The following is a 17,838-nucleotide window of genomic DNA, read 5'->3' on the forward strand; positions in this document are numbered from 1 at the left end:
TGCAGGAAATGCAGAAATTGATGGAAATGCAGGAAATTATTTTAGGTTGAAGTTGAATTGAACAGTATAAAACAATCCCAATGAAGAAAGACGCATTGAAATAATTTAGAATATATGTGTTGCCACCCTAGGGTCATGCACTACTCATAAAGCAAATTTAGAACTTTTATTAATCAAAAACATAAAATACCGCCAAATACCATCATACCGTCAAAAATTCAAAAATACCATATGATATGATATTTTGGCCATATCGCCCAGCCCTATCTAAAAGTACTCTTTAACTTGAAATGAAAATGACTTTCTGACAAAATTTCAAAAGTTTAATATCTGAAAATGTAGCTAGCTAGACTATCTTACATGGATGTATGCAGATGCCATGGTTGCCCTTAGTTTCAAGACTTAACCGGAGACAGGTGTTTTCTCCATCTCCTTATCTATCATACTCTAATTACACTGATTTCAAAACTCGGTCCTCCAGAAAATGAAGAGCAACACTTATACAGTTCTACTATGCAGGACTAGACAGGATTACCTACTGTACACATACTGACCAGCTCAAATAGACAGAAGTGTGCTTACATGGCAGACCAATCCGAACTCATCTCTGGGCAGGTCCAACCCACTCATTATCATTACCAATCATGGCTAGCAGGAAGGTTGTTGTCTTTTTCTGTGGCTAAACCAACTAGGGTCATAATTTAACCATTTTATTCGTATTTATAGACGGCATTAAGTTTGTTATTAAGGCACATGAAAGTTCAAATGTTCCAGAAGGCATTTCTGTCAAGAAACATTCAAATGGCTCTCCTGTGAAGTAGTGACACGCGACATACATATATGATATAACGACAACTTACACAGCCATAAATACAAGGACAGAAAAGTCATGTTTCATGTCACATGATTTTGGACAAATCCATCAAGACACCAACCATGATAAAGGGTTAAACATAGGTTTTAAACCAACTCATGAATTTTATTGAATGTAGCCATTATCGTCCCTTATATCTTAATGTAATGACATTAACATTTTTTGCAGATTATTGTCAATGACATCTGTAACAAGTTGTCCAGTGTAGGAAATCCTCACTGGTACGCTAGTTTATAGAAAGACCCACATGCATTTTGATGAGTGAAGGCCTATAGTTAAAGATATTTGGGGGTGCTTTCATTAAAGCCCCATCGTGGGACAGAAGAGGCTTTGGAGACGGAGACAGGATTTATCTCTCTGTTTGGATCATTCCTTGGCTGGGCGAAATACTTGATGTGCCAGCACTTCCCACATATTTCAAGTTTTTCCTCGCCACATTATTTATCAACTAATCTCACTAGAACTGCTGCAGCTCAACCTTGCATGCAGACTCTAAGCAGACTCTAACCAGCAGCACTGAGCCTTGGATGCTTTGCTCTCTGTGGTAAGTGGAGAGCCATGAAAAGACAAACACTCTGCCCCATTAAAAATGCTTAATGCTTAGATCACTTCCTCCCTCTGTATTGTACATCATACATTTTTCAGCTTGGGTTAAGGTGTTTGAGTGTGTGTGTGTGTGTGTGTGTGTGTGTGTGTGCATATGCCTTTTATGATATTTTTTGCCCATATTTTGACACTCAACCATCTAAAAGAATGAAAGGGGCTATGTGCTCATTTTCATGACAAATTGCTTAAGTTAGGCTTCAGACAAAACAATGTCAGCAGAACAAGAATATGCTGCAATTATGAGGAACTTATTCCTCCTTTTCAGTAGCCTGTCAACAACGCAGCATCTTATAACAATTTAATGCGAGAGGTGCTCTGATATTGCTAAGTCAGGTATTGTCAAAATGATGTTCAGGGAATTAAGGGAGCATGCCTGTGCTTTCAAAACATCACTCAGTATGCACTTTCTATATCATACAGAATCCAACAGATGGAGAGAAGCCCTCTCGCAGATAGACATTAGAGAAAACATTGCAATGGGGAACACTACCTGCCTCCAATGTCAAGCTACACTTGTTTTTCTTCTTCTGTTTTTCTTTTTTACATTTAAGTCCCATTGAGACCAATGTCTCTTTTTCAAGGGAGCCCTGCATATTCACAAGTTACAAATACAACATAATACAAATATACAAGATTACAAACACACTCAAGAGAAACAATCACATTTTTCAGTAAAGTTGTCCCCAATCAATAACTTGAACTGCCTGAGAGGCACCAGTACCAGTACATCTAGTTGTACATATTCACGGCATTAGCTAGCTGTTTGTTGATATTGAGCAAAATGGTTGTAGCCATTTGGGTTGGTTCGTTTTTTTTATTGATATTTTATAGTACACCTGTGTCCTGCTCCTCCCAATAGCTTTCAAATGCAGCTTGATGGAAATGAATAACAAATAACAAACAAATAGCCCACCTGATTCCATAAATTCAGTGTTGAAGTTGGTCCAGGATTCCTTGCTTTTGTGCAGATTTTCCTCCATGACTTTGATATCAGCCAAGGGGCAGTTACAATCAGGGAACTTGGCAGAGCAGCGGCACCAGCAGTCATTGTTACGACACAAAAGCTCCCCCTCAGAGTTGCATGCCACGTAGCTGAGAGCAGCCTCCACAAAACGGTTCCGGAGGAATTCTGGAAGGACATCCTGTAAACCTGAGTACAGAGGAGAATATTATAGAATCTTGTCATTTATGCAATATTATATTTTAGTGACATGAAGTTATATATGTCACGTTTATCCCTCAAAGAGCCTCCATAGCGAGAGCATAAGACTAAAAATGAGATGGGAATGACTGTAATTGGGTTAGTTTAGCCACAGCAAGACAAGGGAACCTGGTTGCTAGTAATTGGGCATTAGAGATTATGGCAGAGACTGCAAAACAAAATCCAGAGTGTATATAATCAAGGTTATGGAACTATGCACTTACGATACTACAGTACTTAGGAAATAGGGTACTATTTGAGACGCAACCAACATTTTGATGGAACAGTTCTATAAAACAATGCCACCCATCAGAACATGCCTCCCCTATGGCTCTACACCTGCACAAATCTCCTACAATTGTTATAGATGCACCTAAAATAGGTTATTGTAATGTGGATAAGGACACCATAAAATCACAAGCAATTTGAAAACCCATTATATTTTTGTAGTGTTTAAAATATACATGATCAATACATATTCATATTATTGCAGCGAGTTCAATAATATGCATTCAATTGTGTGCTTTTTTTTCTCTCAAAATGTTTTTGTTTAGTCAGAAGCTGTAGGTGTTTGGAATCTAATGATCATGTTATCCTTTGACAAAGGCTTCCTGTCAGTTGCACCACTTTGGACATTTTTCAAGAGCGGGAGTCAATCCGTATGCCTTATTATGAATATTTATGTGTGTTCCTTGGTATTTACTTTCTGGATTGTGGAGAGCAGACACAATTAGTCACAGTCTTCATTCCCTGCCTTGGCGGCTGTCAGGTTCTGTGAGCCAATAGGAGAGCTAGCTGGCAGAGATGGCTTTAATTTGGGAGACAGCTAAATAACAGACTGCTCCCCAGACCCTCCATCTCTGCCTCTTTTTGGAGACAGTGCAACTAGTACTTTTCTTTGGAATTGCGAGCTTCAGTTGTCAAGAACAACACTTTCCCATATATTATTTATCTTCCTGTGCTAATGTCTGATCTCTTGTGGGGACTTCAGAGACTTTTTTTGCAAAATAAACTTCTACACATTAGAAGAATATAATGTACATGTGCACGCACACACACACCAAGACACACACGCCAAGACACACACACACACACACACACACACACACACACACACACACACACACACACACACACACACACACACACACACACACACACACACACACACACACACACGCCAAGACACACACACCAAGACACACACACACTCTCTCTATTTAAAAAAAGAGCTCATATAATGTTACAGATTTCCAACCACCTCTCAGTAGTTACCGGGTCTCTGTCAGCAGGGAGCTTCCTTCAGGAGACGGCGGTATTAAGTGGGTTGACAATTTAAATGTCAAACCTGAAGAAGGCGCTAGAAATTGGCACAAGCTGTGTTTATAATTGGTGATGGCTGAAAGAAAATAATGCTCAGGGCTCATTCCTCTCCTCACACTGTACTTTGTGCTGTTTTCACCTTTGACTTGTGGTGACATTCCTGTCGTGGGTGTTCGAAGCAAATTAGTGTTCGCTGAAATGCTTGTCTGCAGCCTGCTTTTAAAGAATTGGAAAATATAACATTTATTAGACTGGCATTAACCTCTGCCATTTAATATTATTATAGACCACATGGACTTTGAGTTGCAAATAATAATAGATGTACTAAAATGGGATTAACTGTTCTTGTTTGTTTTCTAGTAACCCTACTACAATGTTTATCTACTTCAACTTCACACGTAGGCCTATTTGAATAGGGTTATTATCCTAAAGGATTTTACTAGTGCTGGTCAATGCAAATAGTCTGGGTAGCCATTTGATTAGATGTTCAGGAGTCTTATGGAATGGGGGTAGAAGCTGTTTAGAAGCCTCTTGGACCTAGACTTGGCGCTCCGGTACCGCTTGCCGTGCGGTAGCAGAGAGAACAGTCTATGACTAGGGTGGCTGGAGTCTTTGACAATTTTTAGGGCCTTCCTCTGACACCGCCTGGTATAGAGGTCCTGGATGGCAGGAAGCTTGGTGATGTACTGGGCCGTACGCACTACCCTCTGTAGTGCCTTGCAGTCGGAGGCCAAGCAGTTGCCATACCAGGCAGTGATGCAACCCGTCAGGATGCTCTCAATGGTGTAGCTGTAAAACCTTTTGAGGATCTGAGGACCCATGCCAAATCTTTTCAGTCTCCTGAGGGGGAATAGGTTTTGTCATGCCCTCTTCACGACTGTCTTGGTGTGCTTGAACCATGTGAGTTTGTTGGTGATGTGCAATCCAAGGAACTTGAAGCTCTCAACCTGCTCCACTTGCGCCCCGTCGATGAGAATGGGGGTGTGCTTTTCCTGTGCTTTTCCCGTGTTGAGGATCAGCGTGGCGGATGTGTTGTTATCGACCCTTCCCACCTGGGAGCGGCCTGTCAGGAAGTCCAGGATCCAGTTGCAGAGGGAGGTGTTTAGTCCCAGGGTAATTAGCTTAGTGATGGGCTTTGAGGGCACTATGGTGTTGAACGCTGCGCTGTAGTCAATGAATAGCATTCTCACATAGGTGTACCTTTAGTCCAGGTGTGAAAGGGCAGTCTGGATTGCAATAGAAATTGCATCATCTGTGGTTATATTGACCAATATCCAGTGTTTTTGGTATTTTTAATTAGCTGAAAATTACTGGATTGTAAATTTTTTATTCATAATAGTTTCTCTTCATTATATTTTCTATCAATAGAACATTAAGCCACAGATAACTTTATTGTGTGATATTCTACTACTCTCAGTCTCCACCTAACCCAAGCTTTACCCAGGTTTCCGTTTTGACCTATCAGATGTTCGTAATGGCTGCTCAGTGAAACGACCTGTCCTGATTTGTCATAGACGCTTGCTAAAAAACTGTAATGAGCAAGCCTTCCTTCATGAACTGGCCTCTGTAAAATGGTATAGAATCAGCTTGATTCCCTCTGTCAAAAACGCTTGGACCTTCTTTTTTTTAATATTTTCAGTGGTATTGTTAACAAACACACCCCCATAAAGAAAATTAGAATTAAAAACAGGTTCAGTCCCTGGTTCGACCGTGAACTTGCAGAGTTACTCCACCTCAAGAATTGCATTTGGCTGACAAGCTCTCATTCAGGCAAATGAGAAATAAGTGCACTCAGACTATCCGGAAGGCCAAAGTTAGTTACTTTAAGGAGCAGTTCTCTCTCTGTGGGTTTAACCCCAAGAAGTTCTAGAAAACGGTTAAAGACCTGGAGAATAAACCATCCTCCTCACAGCTGCCCATGTCCCTTAAAATTGATGATGTGGTTGTTACTGACAAGAAGCACATGGCTGAGCTCTTTAATCACCACTTCATTAAGTCAGGATTCCTATTTGACTCAGCCATGCCTCCTTGCCCGTCCAACATTTCTTCATCTCCCACCCCTTTTAATGCGACTATCCCCGATGCTTCTTCCTCATTTCCCCCTGCCCCGCTACAAAGTTTCTCCCTGCAGGCAGTCACTGAGTCCAGGTGCTAGAGGAGCTCCTGAAACTTGACCCCCAAAAAACATCTGGGTCAGATGGTTTAGACCCTTTCTTCTTTTTAAGGTTGCTGCCACTATCATCACCAAGTCTATCTCCAAACTTTTTAACCTCTCTCTCCTTTCTGGGGAGGTTCCCATTGCTTGGAAGGCAGCCATGGTTCATCCTTTATTTAAAGGGAGAGATCAAGCTGATCCCTACTGTTATAGGCCTATTTTTATTTTGCTCTGTTTATCAAAAGTGTTGGAAGAACTTGTCAATAACCAACTGACTGGCTTTCTTGATGTCTAAAGTATTCTCTCTTTCATGGCCCTTACAAGAAATGTAGAACTAAGAACAGATATAGCCCTTGGTTCACTCCAGACCTGACTGCCCTTGACCAGCACAAACACATCCTGTGGCGGACTGCAATAGCATTGAATAGTCCCCGCGATATGCAACTGTTCAGGGAAGTCAGGAACCAATACACGCAGTCAGTCAGGAAAGCAAATGCTAGCTTTTTCAAACAGAAATTTGCATCCTGTAGCTCTAACTCCAAAAAGTTTTGGGACACTGTAAAGTCCATGGAGAACAAGAGCACCTCCTCCCAGCTGCCCACTGCTCTGAGGCTAGGTAACACGGTCACCACCGATAAATCCATAATAATCTAACATTTCAATAAGCATTTCTCTACGGCTGGCCAAGCTTTCCTCCTGGCTACCCCAGCCCCGGCCAACAGCTCCGCCCCCCCGGCAGCTACTTGCCCGAGCCTCCGCAGCTTCTCCTTCACCCAAATCCAGATTGCAGATGTTCTGAAAGAGCTGCAAAACCTGGACCAGTACAAATCAGCTGGGCTAGACAATCTGGACCCTCTATTTCTAAAACTATCTGCCGCCATTGTTGCAACCCCTATTACCAGTCTGTTCAACCTCTCTTTCGTATTGTCCGAGATCTCTAAAGATTGGAAAGCTGCCGCGGTCATTCCCCTCTTCAAAGGGGGTGACACTCTAGACCCAAACTGTTATAGACCTATATCCATCCTGCCCTGCCTCTCTAAAGTCTTCGAAAGCCAAGTTAATAAACAGATCACTGACCATTTCGAATCCCACCGTACCTTCTCCGCTGTGCAATCCGGTTTCCGAGCTGGTCACGGGTGCACCTTGCACCTTGTATATAGACTTTCTTTTTTTCTATTGTGTAATTGACTGTACACTTGTTTATTCCATGTGTAACTCTGTGTTGTTGTTTGTGTCGCACTGCTTTGCTATATCTTGGCCAGGTCGCAGTTGTAAATGAGAACTTGTTCTCAACTAGCTTACCTGGTTAAATAAAGGTGAAATACATTTTTTTAATAAAATATGCAATCTGGCTTCTGCTCAGGTTATGGATGTGTAATGCAACCTTAACCTGTTTGGGATAGGGGGCAGTATTTTCACGGCCGGATAAAAAAACGTACCTGATTTAATCTGGTTACTACTCCTGCCCAGAAACTAGAATATCCATATAATTAGTGGATTTGGATAGAAAATACTCAAAAGTTTCTAAAACTGTTTAAATGGTGTCTGTGAGTATAACAGAACTCATATGGCAGGCCAAAACCTGAGAAGATTCCATACAGGAAGTGCCCTGTCTGACAATTTGTCATCCTTCTGTAGCATCTCTATCGAAAATACAGCATCTGTGCTGTAACGTGACATTTTCTAAGGCTTCCATTGGCTCTCAGAAGGCACCAGAAAGTGTAATGGGGTGTCTGCAGTCTCTGGGCTGCATTTTTTTCTTTCAGCCTTTGAATGAATACAACGTCGCCCGGTTGGAATATTATCGCTATTTTACGAGAGAAATAGCATAAAAATTGATTTTAAACAGCGTTTGACATGCTTCTAAGTACGGTAATGGAATATTTTGACATTTTTTGTCACGAAATGCGCTCGCGTGTCACCCTTCGGATTGTGACCTGAACGCACGAACAAAACGGAGCTATTTGAATATAACTATCGATTATTTGGAACCAAAACAACTGGGAGTGCATTCTGACGAAGAACAGCAAAGGTAATCCAATTTTTCTTATAGTAAATCTGAGTTTGGTGAGGGCCAAACTTGGTGGGTGTCAAATTAGCTAGCCATGATGGCCGGGCTATGTACTCAGAATATTGCAAAATGTGCTTTCGCCGAAAAGCTATTTTAAAATCTGACACCGCGATTGCATAAAGGAGTTCTGTATCTATAATTCTTAAAATAATTGTTATGCTTTTTGTGAACGTTAATCATGAGTAATTTACTAAATTCACCGGAAGTTTGCGGTGGGTATGCTAGTTCTGAACATCACATGCTAATGTAAAAAGCTGGTTTTTGATATAAATATGAACTTGATTGAACAAAACATGCATGTATTGTATAACATAATGTCCTAGGAGTGTCATCTGATGAAGATCATCAAAGGTTAGTGCTGCATTTAGCTGTGGTTTTGGTTTTTGTGACATATATGTTTGCATTGAAAATGGCTGTGTGATTATTTTTGGCAGGGTACTCTCCTGACATAATCTAATGTTTTGCTTTCGCTGTAAAGCCTTTTTGAAATCGGACAATGTGGTTAGATTAACGAGAGTCTTGTCTTTAAAATGGTGTAAAATAGTTGATTGTTTGAGAAAATTGAATTGTGGTATTTTAGTTGGTTTTGTATTTCGCGCCGTGCAATGCCATTGGCTGTTGGCTAGGGGTTCCGCAGGCGGAACCTGTCCTTAACAGGTTAAAGGTCCTCAATGATGTCACCATTGCCCTTGATTCTAAGCGATGTTGTGCTGCTATTTTTATTGACTTTGCCAAAGCTTTTGACACCGTAGACCATTCCATTCTTGTGGGCCGGCTAAGGAACATTGATGTCTCTGAGGGGTCTTTGGCCTGGTTTGCTAACTACCTCTCTCCAAGAGTGCAATGTATAAAGTCAGAAAATCTGCTGTCTCAGCCACTGCCTGTCACCAAGGGAGTACCCCAAGGCCCAATCCTAGGCCCTACGCTCTTCTCAATTTACATCAACAACATAGCTCAGGCAGTAGGAAGCTCTCTCATCCATTTATATGCAGATGATACAGTCTTATACTCAGCTGGCCCCTCCCCGGATTTTGAGTTAAATACTCTACAACAAAGCTTTCTTAAGTGTCCAACAAGCTTTCTCTACCCTTAATCTTGTTCTGAACACCTCCAAAACAAAGGTCACGTGGTTTGGTGAGAAGAATGCCCCTCTCCCCACAGGTGTGATTACTACAGTGAGGGAAAAAAGTATTTGATCCCCTGCTGATTTTGTACTTTTTCCCACTGACAAAGAAATGATCGGTCTATAATTTTAATGGTAGGTTTATTTGAACAGTGAGTCACAGAATAACAACAAAAAAAACAGAAAAACGCATGTAAAAAATGTTATAAATTGATTTGCATTTTAATGAGGGAAATAAGTATTTGACCCCCTCTCAATCAAAAAGATTTCTGGCTCCCAGGTGTCTTTTATACAGGTAACGAGCTGAGATTAAGAGCACACTCTTAAAGGGAGTGCTCCTAATCTCAGTTTGTTACCTGTATAAAAGACACCTGTCCACAGAAGCAATCAATCAACCAGATTCCAAACTCTCCACCATGGCCAAGACCAAAGAGCTCTCCAAGGATGTCAGGGACAAGATTGTAGACCTACACAAGGCTGGAATGGGCTACAAGACCATCACCAAGCAGCTTGGTGAGAAGGTGACAGCAGTTGGTGCGATTATTCGCAAATGGAAGAAACACAAAAGAACTGTCAATCTCCCTCGGCCTGGGACTCCATGCAAGATCTCACCTCGTGGAGTTGCAATGATCATGAGAATGGTGAGGAATCAGCCCAGAACTACACGGGAGGATCTTGTCAATGATCTCAAGGCAGCTGGGACCATGGTCACCAAGAAAACAATTGGTAACACACTACGCCGTGAAGGACTGAAATCCTGCAGCGCACGCAAGGTCCCCCTGCTCAAGAAAGCACATATACATGCCCGTCTGAAGTTTGCCAATGAACATCTAAATGATTCAGAGGACAACTGGGTGAAAGTGTTGTGGTCAGATGAGACCAAAATGGAGCTCTTTGGCATCAACTCAACTCGCTGTGTTTGTAGGAGGAGGAATGCTGCCTATGACCCCAAGAACACCATCACCACCGTCAAACATGGAGGTGGAAACATTATGCTTTGGGGGTGTTTTTCTGCTAAGGGGACAGGACAATTTCACCGCATCAAAGGGACGATGGACGGGGACATGTACCGTCAAATCGTGGGTGAGAACCTCCTTCCCTCAGCCAGGGCATTGAAAATGGGTCGTGGATGGGTATTCCAGCATGACAATGACCCAAAACACACGGCCAAGGCAACAAAGGAGTGGCTCAAGAAGAAGCACATTAAGGTCCTGGAGTGGCCTAGCCAGTCTCCAGACTTTAATCCCAAAGAAAATCTGTGGAGGGAGCTGAAAGTTCGATTTGCTAAACGTCAGCCTCGAAACCTTAATGACTTGGAGAAGATCTGCAAAGAGGAGTGGGACAAAATCCCTCCTGAAATGTGTGCAAACCTGGTGGCCAACTACAAGAAACGTCTGACCTCTATGATTGCCAACAAGGGTTTTGCCACCAAGTACTAAGTCATGTTTTGCAGAGGGGTCAAATACTTATTTCCCTCATTAAAATGCAAATCATTTTATAACATTTTTGAAATGCGTATTTTTCTTTATTTTTTTAATTCTGTCTCTCACTGTTCAAATAAACCTACCATTAAAATTATAGACTGATCATTTCTTTGTCAGTGGGCAAATTTACAAAATCAGCAGGGGATCAAATACTGAGGGTTTAGTGCTTGAGGTCACCTCATACAAGTACATCATACAAGTACTTGGGAGTATTGGCTAGACAGTACACTGTCCTTCTCTCAGCACATATCAAAGCTGCAGGCTAAAGGTAAATCTAGACTTGGTTTCCTCTATCGTAATCGCTCCTCTTTCACCCCAGCCGCCAAACTAACCCTGATTCAGATGAGCATCCGACCCATGCTAGAATACGGAGACAAAATGTATAGATCAGCAGGTAAGGGTGCTCTCGAATGGCTTGATGTTTATTTACCATTCGGCCATCATATTTGCCACCAATGCTCCTTATAGGACACATCACTGCACCCTATACTCCTCTGTAAACTGGTCATCTCTGTATACCCGTTGCAAGACCCACTGGTTGATGCTTATTTATAAAACCCTCTTAGGCCTCACTCCCCCCTATCTGAGATATCTACTGCAGCCCTCATCCTCCACATACAACACCCGTTCTGCCAGTCACATTCTGTTAAAGGTCCCCAAAGCACACACATCCCTGGGTCGCTCGTCTTTTCAGTTTGCTGCAGCTAGCGACTGGAACGAGCTGCAACAAACACTCAAACTGGACAGTTTTATCTCAATCTCTCCATTCAAAGACTCAATCATAGACACTCTTATTAACAGTTGTGGCTGCTTTGTGTGATGTATTGTTGTCTCTACCTTCTTACCCTTTGTGCTGTTGTCTGTGCCCAATAATGTTTGTGCCATGTTTTGTGCTGCTACCATGTTGTGTTGCTACCATGTTGTTGTCATGTTGTGTAGCTACCATCCTGTGTTGTCATGTCTTGCTGCCTTGCCATGTTGTTGTCTTAGGTCTCTCTTTATGTAGTGTTGTGTTGTCTCTCTTGTCGTGATGTGTGTTTTGTCCTATACATTTCTGTTATTTTTTTTATATATTTTTTTTCTCAGCCCCCGTCCCCGCAGGAGGTCTTTTGCCTTTTCATAGGCCGTCATTGTAAATAAGAATTTGTTCTTAACTGACTTGCCTAGTTAAATAAAGTTTAAATAAATAAATAGATAAAAACATGTTCTTTAAACCATTCATTGTTGCTAGCTATCCCTGTGGTGTCCATGGGAATGCCAGCTTGGCTAGTGAGATGCTGTTCCTCCATCCTTGGACTGTGTCCTGGCCATCTGGGCATCATTATGTCTGATCTTTGCCCAATCACCTATTGTCTAGCCTCTCCTTCTGGACCGGTGCAGCCATGATGGACCTGCTGGTTGGACTTGCTGGGAGCCAGGGCTCCTGAGGGCTTCTCCATGTTTTGGAAGCAGCACTCAAAGGCTGAATTCCAAATGGCACCCTATTCCCTATTGCCTTTTGGCCCTCTGGTTAAAAGTAGTGCACCGTGAATGGAATATACGGTACCATTTGGGACATCCCCAAATCTTTTCTTTTACCGCGTTAAAGCACTAGTCCAAAGTAGATGGATGAATCCATAACCAAAAAATCCCAAACACAAGGATTTAAAAAACCTTGCTTCACAGATATGATTTATGATCTGAGATTTGATCATGCAGGAGTCTGAATGAATTTCTTCAATAGTCTTGAGGAGTGAATGAGAGTTCACTGCTAGCTTTGAAGCACTGATCTACACTTATCTAAATCATAGGACATTGGTTGCATAGATCAGAGCTGGAAAGAACAATGAATAACACATTGGCAAAGGGGGAATACAAAGCCTTTGCCTGGAGAGTGTAATGTTTGCAATAAAGTTTATCCACCTAAATAATCACTTACATCCCGTTGAAGAGTTATGATCATTTGAAACTTAAATAATTTTCTCTTCTTGGAAAAAAAAGTATTTTTGTGGATTCCAAGTCATTTGTCTTACAGCATAAACACACTGTACCATAAAATGAGATGAAGTACAAGAAACATACTGAGTATATTATACACATAAAAATATAATGAAGAGAAAGGACGTCTTCATTCAAGTCAATGACGGCATAATGGGTGGACTGGCAGCCATTTTGAGTGTACCCATGCCAGGAAGTAAAAGCTAGGATAAAAATATACAGGTTAAGATAAGAGGATTCTAATATCCCATAAGTCTTTGGGACCAGCTTCCGTATTCGTAATGACTGGGAGTGAATGGTAGCAGTTCACCATCAAAGTGAAAAATAAACAAAATCGTAGTGAATTTCAAATAACTACTCAGCGAACACATATTGTAGCATAACTGCTTTACTGTCATTCTATTCATTTATTTTAGATGTTTTGAACATAATCTACAGCCAGTTCATTACTGGATTTCCGGACCGTTGGTCATGTTTTCAATGCTAATCCTGTATAATCAGCAATAGTGCTGGTCCCATGAATTTGTTAATTTTTTCCGAACACTTCCTCATGGAATTATTAAGTTGTCTTAACCTTCCCATCTTCAACCTAGAGTAAAAGTAGTGGAGGGGAGTCGACTCAAAAATTATTGATTAATCGACTCCTTGCCCGTCGACTCCCGGTGTTGACTCATTATTTCTAGGTGTCAAACTCCTAAGATTCTGTATTTTTGCAACAGAGGAAACTATTTGCCGTAGTCTACTTCGAGAACACAAACTTTCGTATCTCTCACAGTAAAGAAAGTGCGAGCTAGCGAGGGAGAGAGAGAGATGGGATGGGATGTGCATAGCCAGGAAGTTAAGCAGGGAGGCAGACCGTTAGGCAGAGTGTACGAACCGTGCATCTGTAATCAAAAGATGTAGGCTATAGGCTATCTTAATGCTGTATTTGTCAATTTCTTGGCTTGCGATGTCTAACGGAAGTTCAGTAGTCTAAAGTAGGGGCTACCAATGAGTAGGTTGAGCTATTTCTACATGCAACAGACCGAAGACCAAACACATACTAGCGTCTTTCATAGCAAAGAGAAAGAGGAGCAGGCGAGCCAGCGAGGGCAACCGCTATGCTTGGTAATCTGTATCTAGTAATATCTTGTCTCGCAATGCCTCGTAAATTCCCCAAAAGTATATTAACGTATATATTAGGCTATCAATTAGTATGGTTAAGCTATTCTTCATAGTGCCAGTGAATTGAAGTTGAACATCGCCGAATGCATCAGTTTAAGGCCTAAATGTGCAATAAAAGGTATTGTGCCTATAGATTATTTTATGAAAAACTGGCTGACTGTTGGTGTCCTAGGTCAGGGCATTCCAACCCTGTTCTTGGAGAGCTACCTTCTCATAGGTTTCTGCTTCAATCCCAGTTGTAACTAACATGATTCAGTTCATCAACCAGGCAATGGAGGCTGCTGATTCAGACGCGGTAGATTAGGGTTGGAATGAAAACCTACAGGATGGTAGCTATCCATGAACAGGGTTGGAGAGCCTTGTCCTAGGCAATAGATCGCAAAGCATCCCAGCTAAACTTTTTGGAAATAGCAAGTTCACTTTCTCACCCATAAACAGAGTCAAGTTCAAATATGGTTCAGCGGCTCAAATCAGCAGGATGTTGGGGCATTATTATTAGGAAGGACGTCTACCATGGATCATTAAAATAATAATTATAATCACACTTCAGGAATGTTTACATTATAGGTAGACCTATACATTTGGCAGCCAAGCACGAGTTATCAGTGTAGCTAGCCTATTATCGTCTAAACATGATGTTGAGATATCTTCACACCTACAATTAAAACCTCCAGGCTTCCGTCATAAGAGTCAATTAAATTAGAAAAAAATGGGAATTACAGGGGGCAGTTTTGAAAAACGAATCCTGTGTGAATCATCCCCTGGAATAACGCACATGCTTGGATAATTACAAAACCAACATCTCTAGTAATTCCTGTACGAATAGGGCTACAACATGGGAAAGAATAGGCTTCTCAGCGTTGAGTGCGCCACATCATCCCATGGGATCAGTCAAGGCTGCACACAGCAGAAATATCACTGAAATATTCTAGTACTACACATCACCTTCTAAATTCAAACAAAAAGGCTTTTTATATGCTAAATTGGTGAGCAAATGGGCAGCATCATGCTCATGTCTGTCCTCTAGAACGCAAATGTAGTCTTTCTAGTAGGACTCTGCAATAATGAGGTGGTGTCTATGTGTGTGCGCATCCATTTCAGCGTGTTTTGGGAGTCGAGCAAGAGTCGACTCCTACGACTCCAACCACAGGAATCGGAGTCGACTCCACAAATCCTGGAGTTGTGCACCATTAAGGGCGAGTAAAATGGTCAAAGTGAGGTGTTCACTCATTTGTGTCTGGAAGTAACTAGCAAGCTATCCAACGTTAGCCAGTTAGCTTGGGTGCTTGAACCCTGTTGAGAGGTCAGAACGCAACCCTACTCCTCGGCCAGAGTATCCAGTGTGCGCTCTGAACGAAACACTCTTAATTTATGAAAGGACAATCTGATAACGCTCTGAATAACACTCTGACACTCCAGATTGAACTTACGAACACACCCTAAGTAAAAGCAGAACATGTACCATTAAATCTGTGCTGTGATTTTTTGAGTCAACTCAACGGACATTTCAAAAAATACGTTCCATTGCATGAGCCACATCATTTAGCATCATTTGAATGAACATTCTACATTACCATGGCAATCCAGCATCAGTTGTTAGAACATTCCAAAATACCATGGAAATTACTGCATCTTATAAAACTGGTTGTTTGGATCCTGGGCGCTGAAAGCAGGGAGTTAGAGCACCACAATTCCCGCATTCCACGGGTAATGCCTGTATCAGTTCCATTAGATTTATCAATGCACATCCACTGTCCCATAGCCCAGCCAGTCAATTTATAAACTTAATGGAAAAAAGTGTCTAGACAATTATTTCTCCATTCTACTAGCCTAGCATTTGGTTTGGTACAGCAGGGTTAATATAAGCCTCGCTGTGTGCCTATCCGACCTGCACAACATGTTGCATTTTTTTTTTTGCGATCTCCTCCGTGCTCTGCATATGAACGTGACTGACAGCTTCTCTGATCCAGGTGAATTCATTTATCAGGATCATTATAATGGATATATCCAAAGAATTGGCAATAGAAACAACGGTAAAACAAATGAAAATGCACATGCTTTGCTGTCATTTCAGCTGCTTGATGTGATTGTGTGTTAGCTGTAGTTGGCTAACTACCTAGCAAAAGAGAAGTAATGTTAGCCTAGCTAGCCTCCATAACTATATTATTGACTCGACAATCAGCTAGCTGGTTGTTGCCTATTTATAAATAATTTATTAAAGTTCTTGTCTATCTGGAAATCATTGAACCTCTGTTAGCTAGCTACATGCCAATGATTTGTTGTCATGTAGTTCATTATATTAATGTGGAATTAATAGAATGAACAACTGGGTCAAAAACATAAGAATAAAATTAACGACCAGCCTCATTGGTTAGCAACTTCAGAACCTCAGAACTAACAACTGACTTTTGCCCGGACTATATTGTCTAGTGGAAGGATGTATAAAAACTAATTTACTCATTTTTGTAAAATGTCGTTAATCTTTTTTGTTATATATATGTTGGCAACCGTTTTATAAAAGCAATAAGGCCCTCGAACCCATGGATTATCATGTGATAACTCCCTCCTAAGGGCTGTTTCCCAGCCCTTGGCTTTGCCTCGAGCCAAAGAACAGCTCGTACCAGTCAAATTGCCAGGGTTAGAGCTTCCAAGACAGTTTTATTCATTCTATTTCTATGATTATACACAAATATAGTAGAACACAGTCCAACCATTTTGAGAAAGGAGTAAAATAGCTTACCTTTTAGATGTATTTTATTTTCAGGACTGTGTACCAAGACAGAGCTAACAGAATCAAGGCTGTCATAGTTACTGCATCCAAGTGGCCCAGTCCTAGTTTCTGTTACCTAGGAAACAAGGAGATATTTTAATGCCTTATTACTGGTGAATCATGCACCTGTTTGTTCCCATTTCTGGCAGTAAGTAAACAGTACAGGCGGTTTCTAACCGTACCAAAATACTTCTGCAATCATCTGAGACGATAGTCAGAGAACCATCATCTGCACTATTTTTCAGATGTCACATCTGTCAAAAAATGCTATCTTGCCAAAAGCCAGGAGAAATCAGAAAAAAAGAAATGATGCCCCTGCAACTCCTGTCACTGAAATATGAATGATATATGAATAATATACAGTAGTACGGAGCTCAAAAATTGAAAAGGCAACAGTGAAAAGGCAAGATCCTGTACATATAAGACTTTACAAAAAAAGGTTCCGAAAGGGTTCTTCAGCTGTACCCATAGGAGAACCCTTTTGGTTCCAGGTAGAACTCTTTGGTTTCCAGCTAGAACCCTTTTGGGTTTCATATAGAACCCTCTGTGGAAAGGGTTCTACATGGAACCCAAAAGTAATCATTTAAAGGGTTCTCCTATGGGGACAGCCGATGAACCCTTTTAGGTTCTAGATAGCATATTATTTTCTAAGAGTACAGTTAGTTATTGGATGAGAAGAATGTACAAGAACATGATAGTGAAAGATGTTGGTTTCTGAGTATAGGCTAATGATGGGAGAACTAGCAATAATACTAATGATATGCCTCTGGCTGAGCAATTTTGACCAGTAAATTATGTTTTACAAATGATGTGATGTCACTTTGTCCTCTTAAAATCTCACCCATCAATATAAACCTCCCTTGCAAATCTCCTTCCAAATCTCCCTTGCAGTTATGTAGGAGTAAGATTGTATTTATTGTCAAAGAAATGCTGCCAGTAAGCTACAATAGATTAAATTAATATGGCATTTTACAAATTATTCATTATAAAATATTGTTTTTAAATCGACCCCTGTCAAACAATACCAAGTCAGTGCAACAATACATGCTTTGCATTGTGGACTATACTGCATTAGTTTTACTGTTGTGTC

General features: G+C 41.1%; 1 protein-coding gene across 1 annotated transcript in view; it reads right to left on the bottom strand.

Annotated features, from left to right (window-relative positions):
* The window catches only part of LOC106599418 (BMP/retinoic acid-inducible neural-specific protein 3), a 121,926-nt gene that overhangs the window by 39,923 nt on the left and 64,165 nt on the right, over positions 1-17,838 (bottom strand). The window contains exons 5-6 of the mRNA XM_014190641.2: positions 16,719-16,824; positions 2,394-2,630 (exon numbers count right to left, since the gene is read on the bottom strand). Of these exons, the coding sequence (XP_014046116.1) occupies positions 2,394-2,630; positions 16,719-16,824 (343 nt within the window). The remainder of the gene's footprint in view (positions 1-2,393; positions 2,631-16,718; positions 16,825-17,838) is intronic.

Source organism: Salmo salar, chromosome ssa03 (genome assembly GCF_905237065.1).
Source record: "Salmo salar chromosome ssa03, Ssal_v3.1, whole genome shotgun sequence".
NCBI lineage: Eukaryota > Metazoa > Chordata > Actinopteri > Salmoniformes > Salmonidae > Salmo > Salmo salar.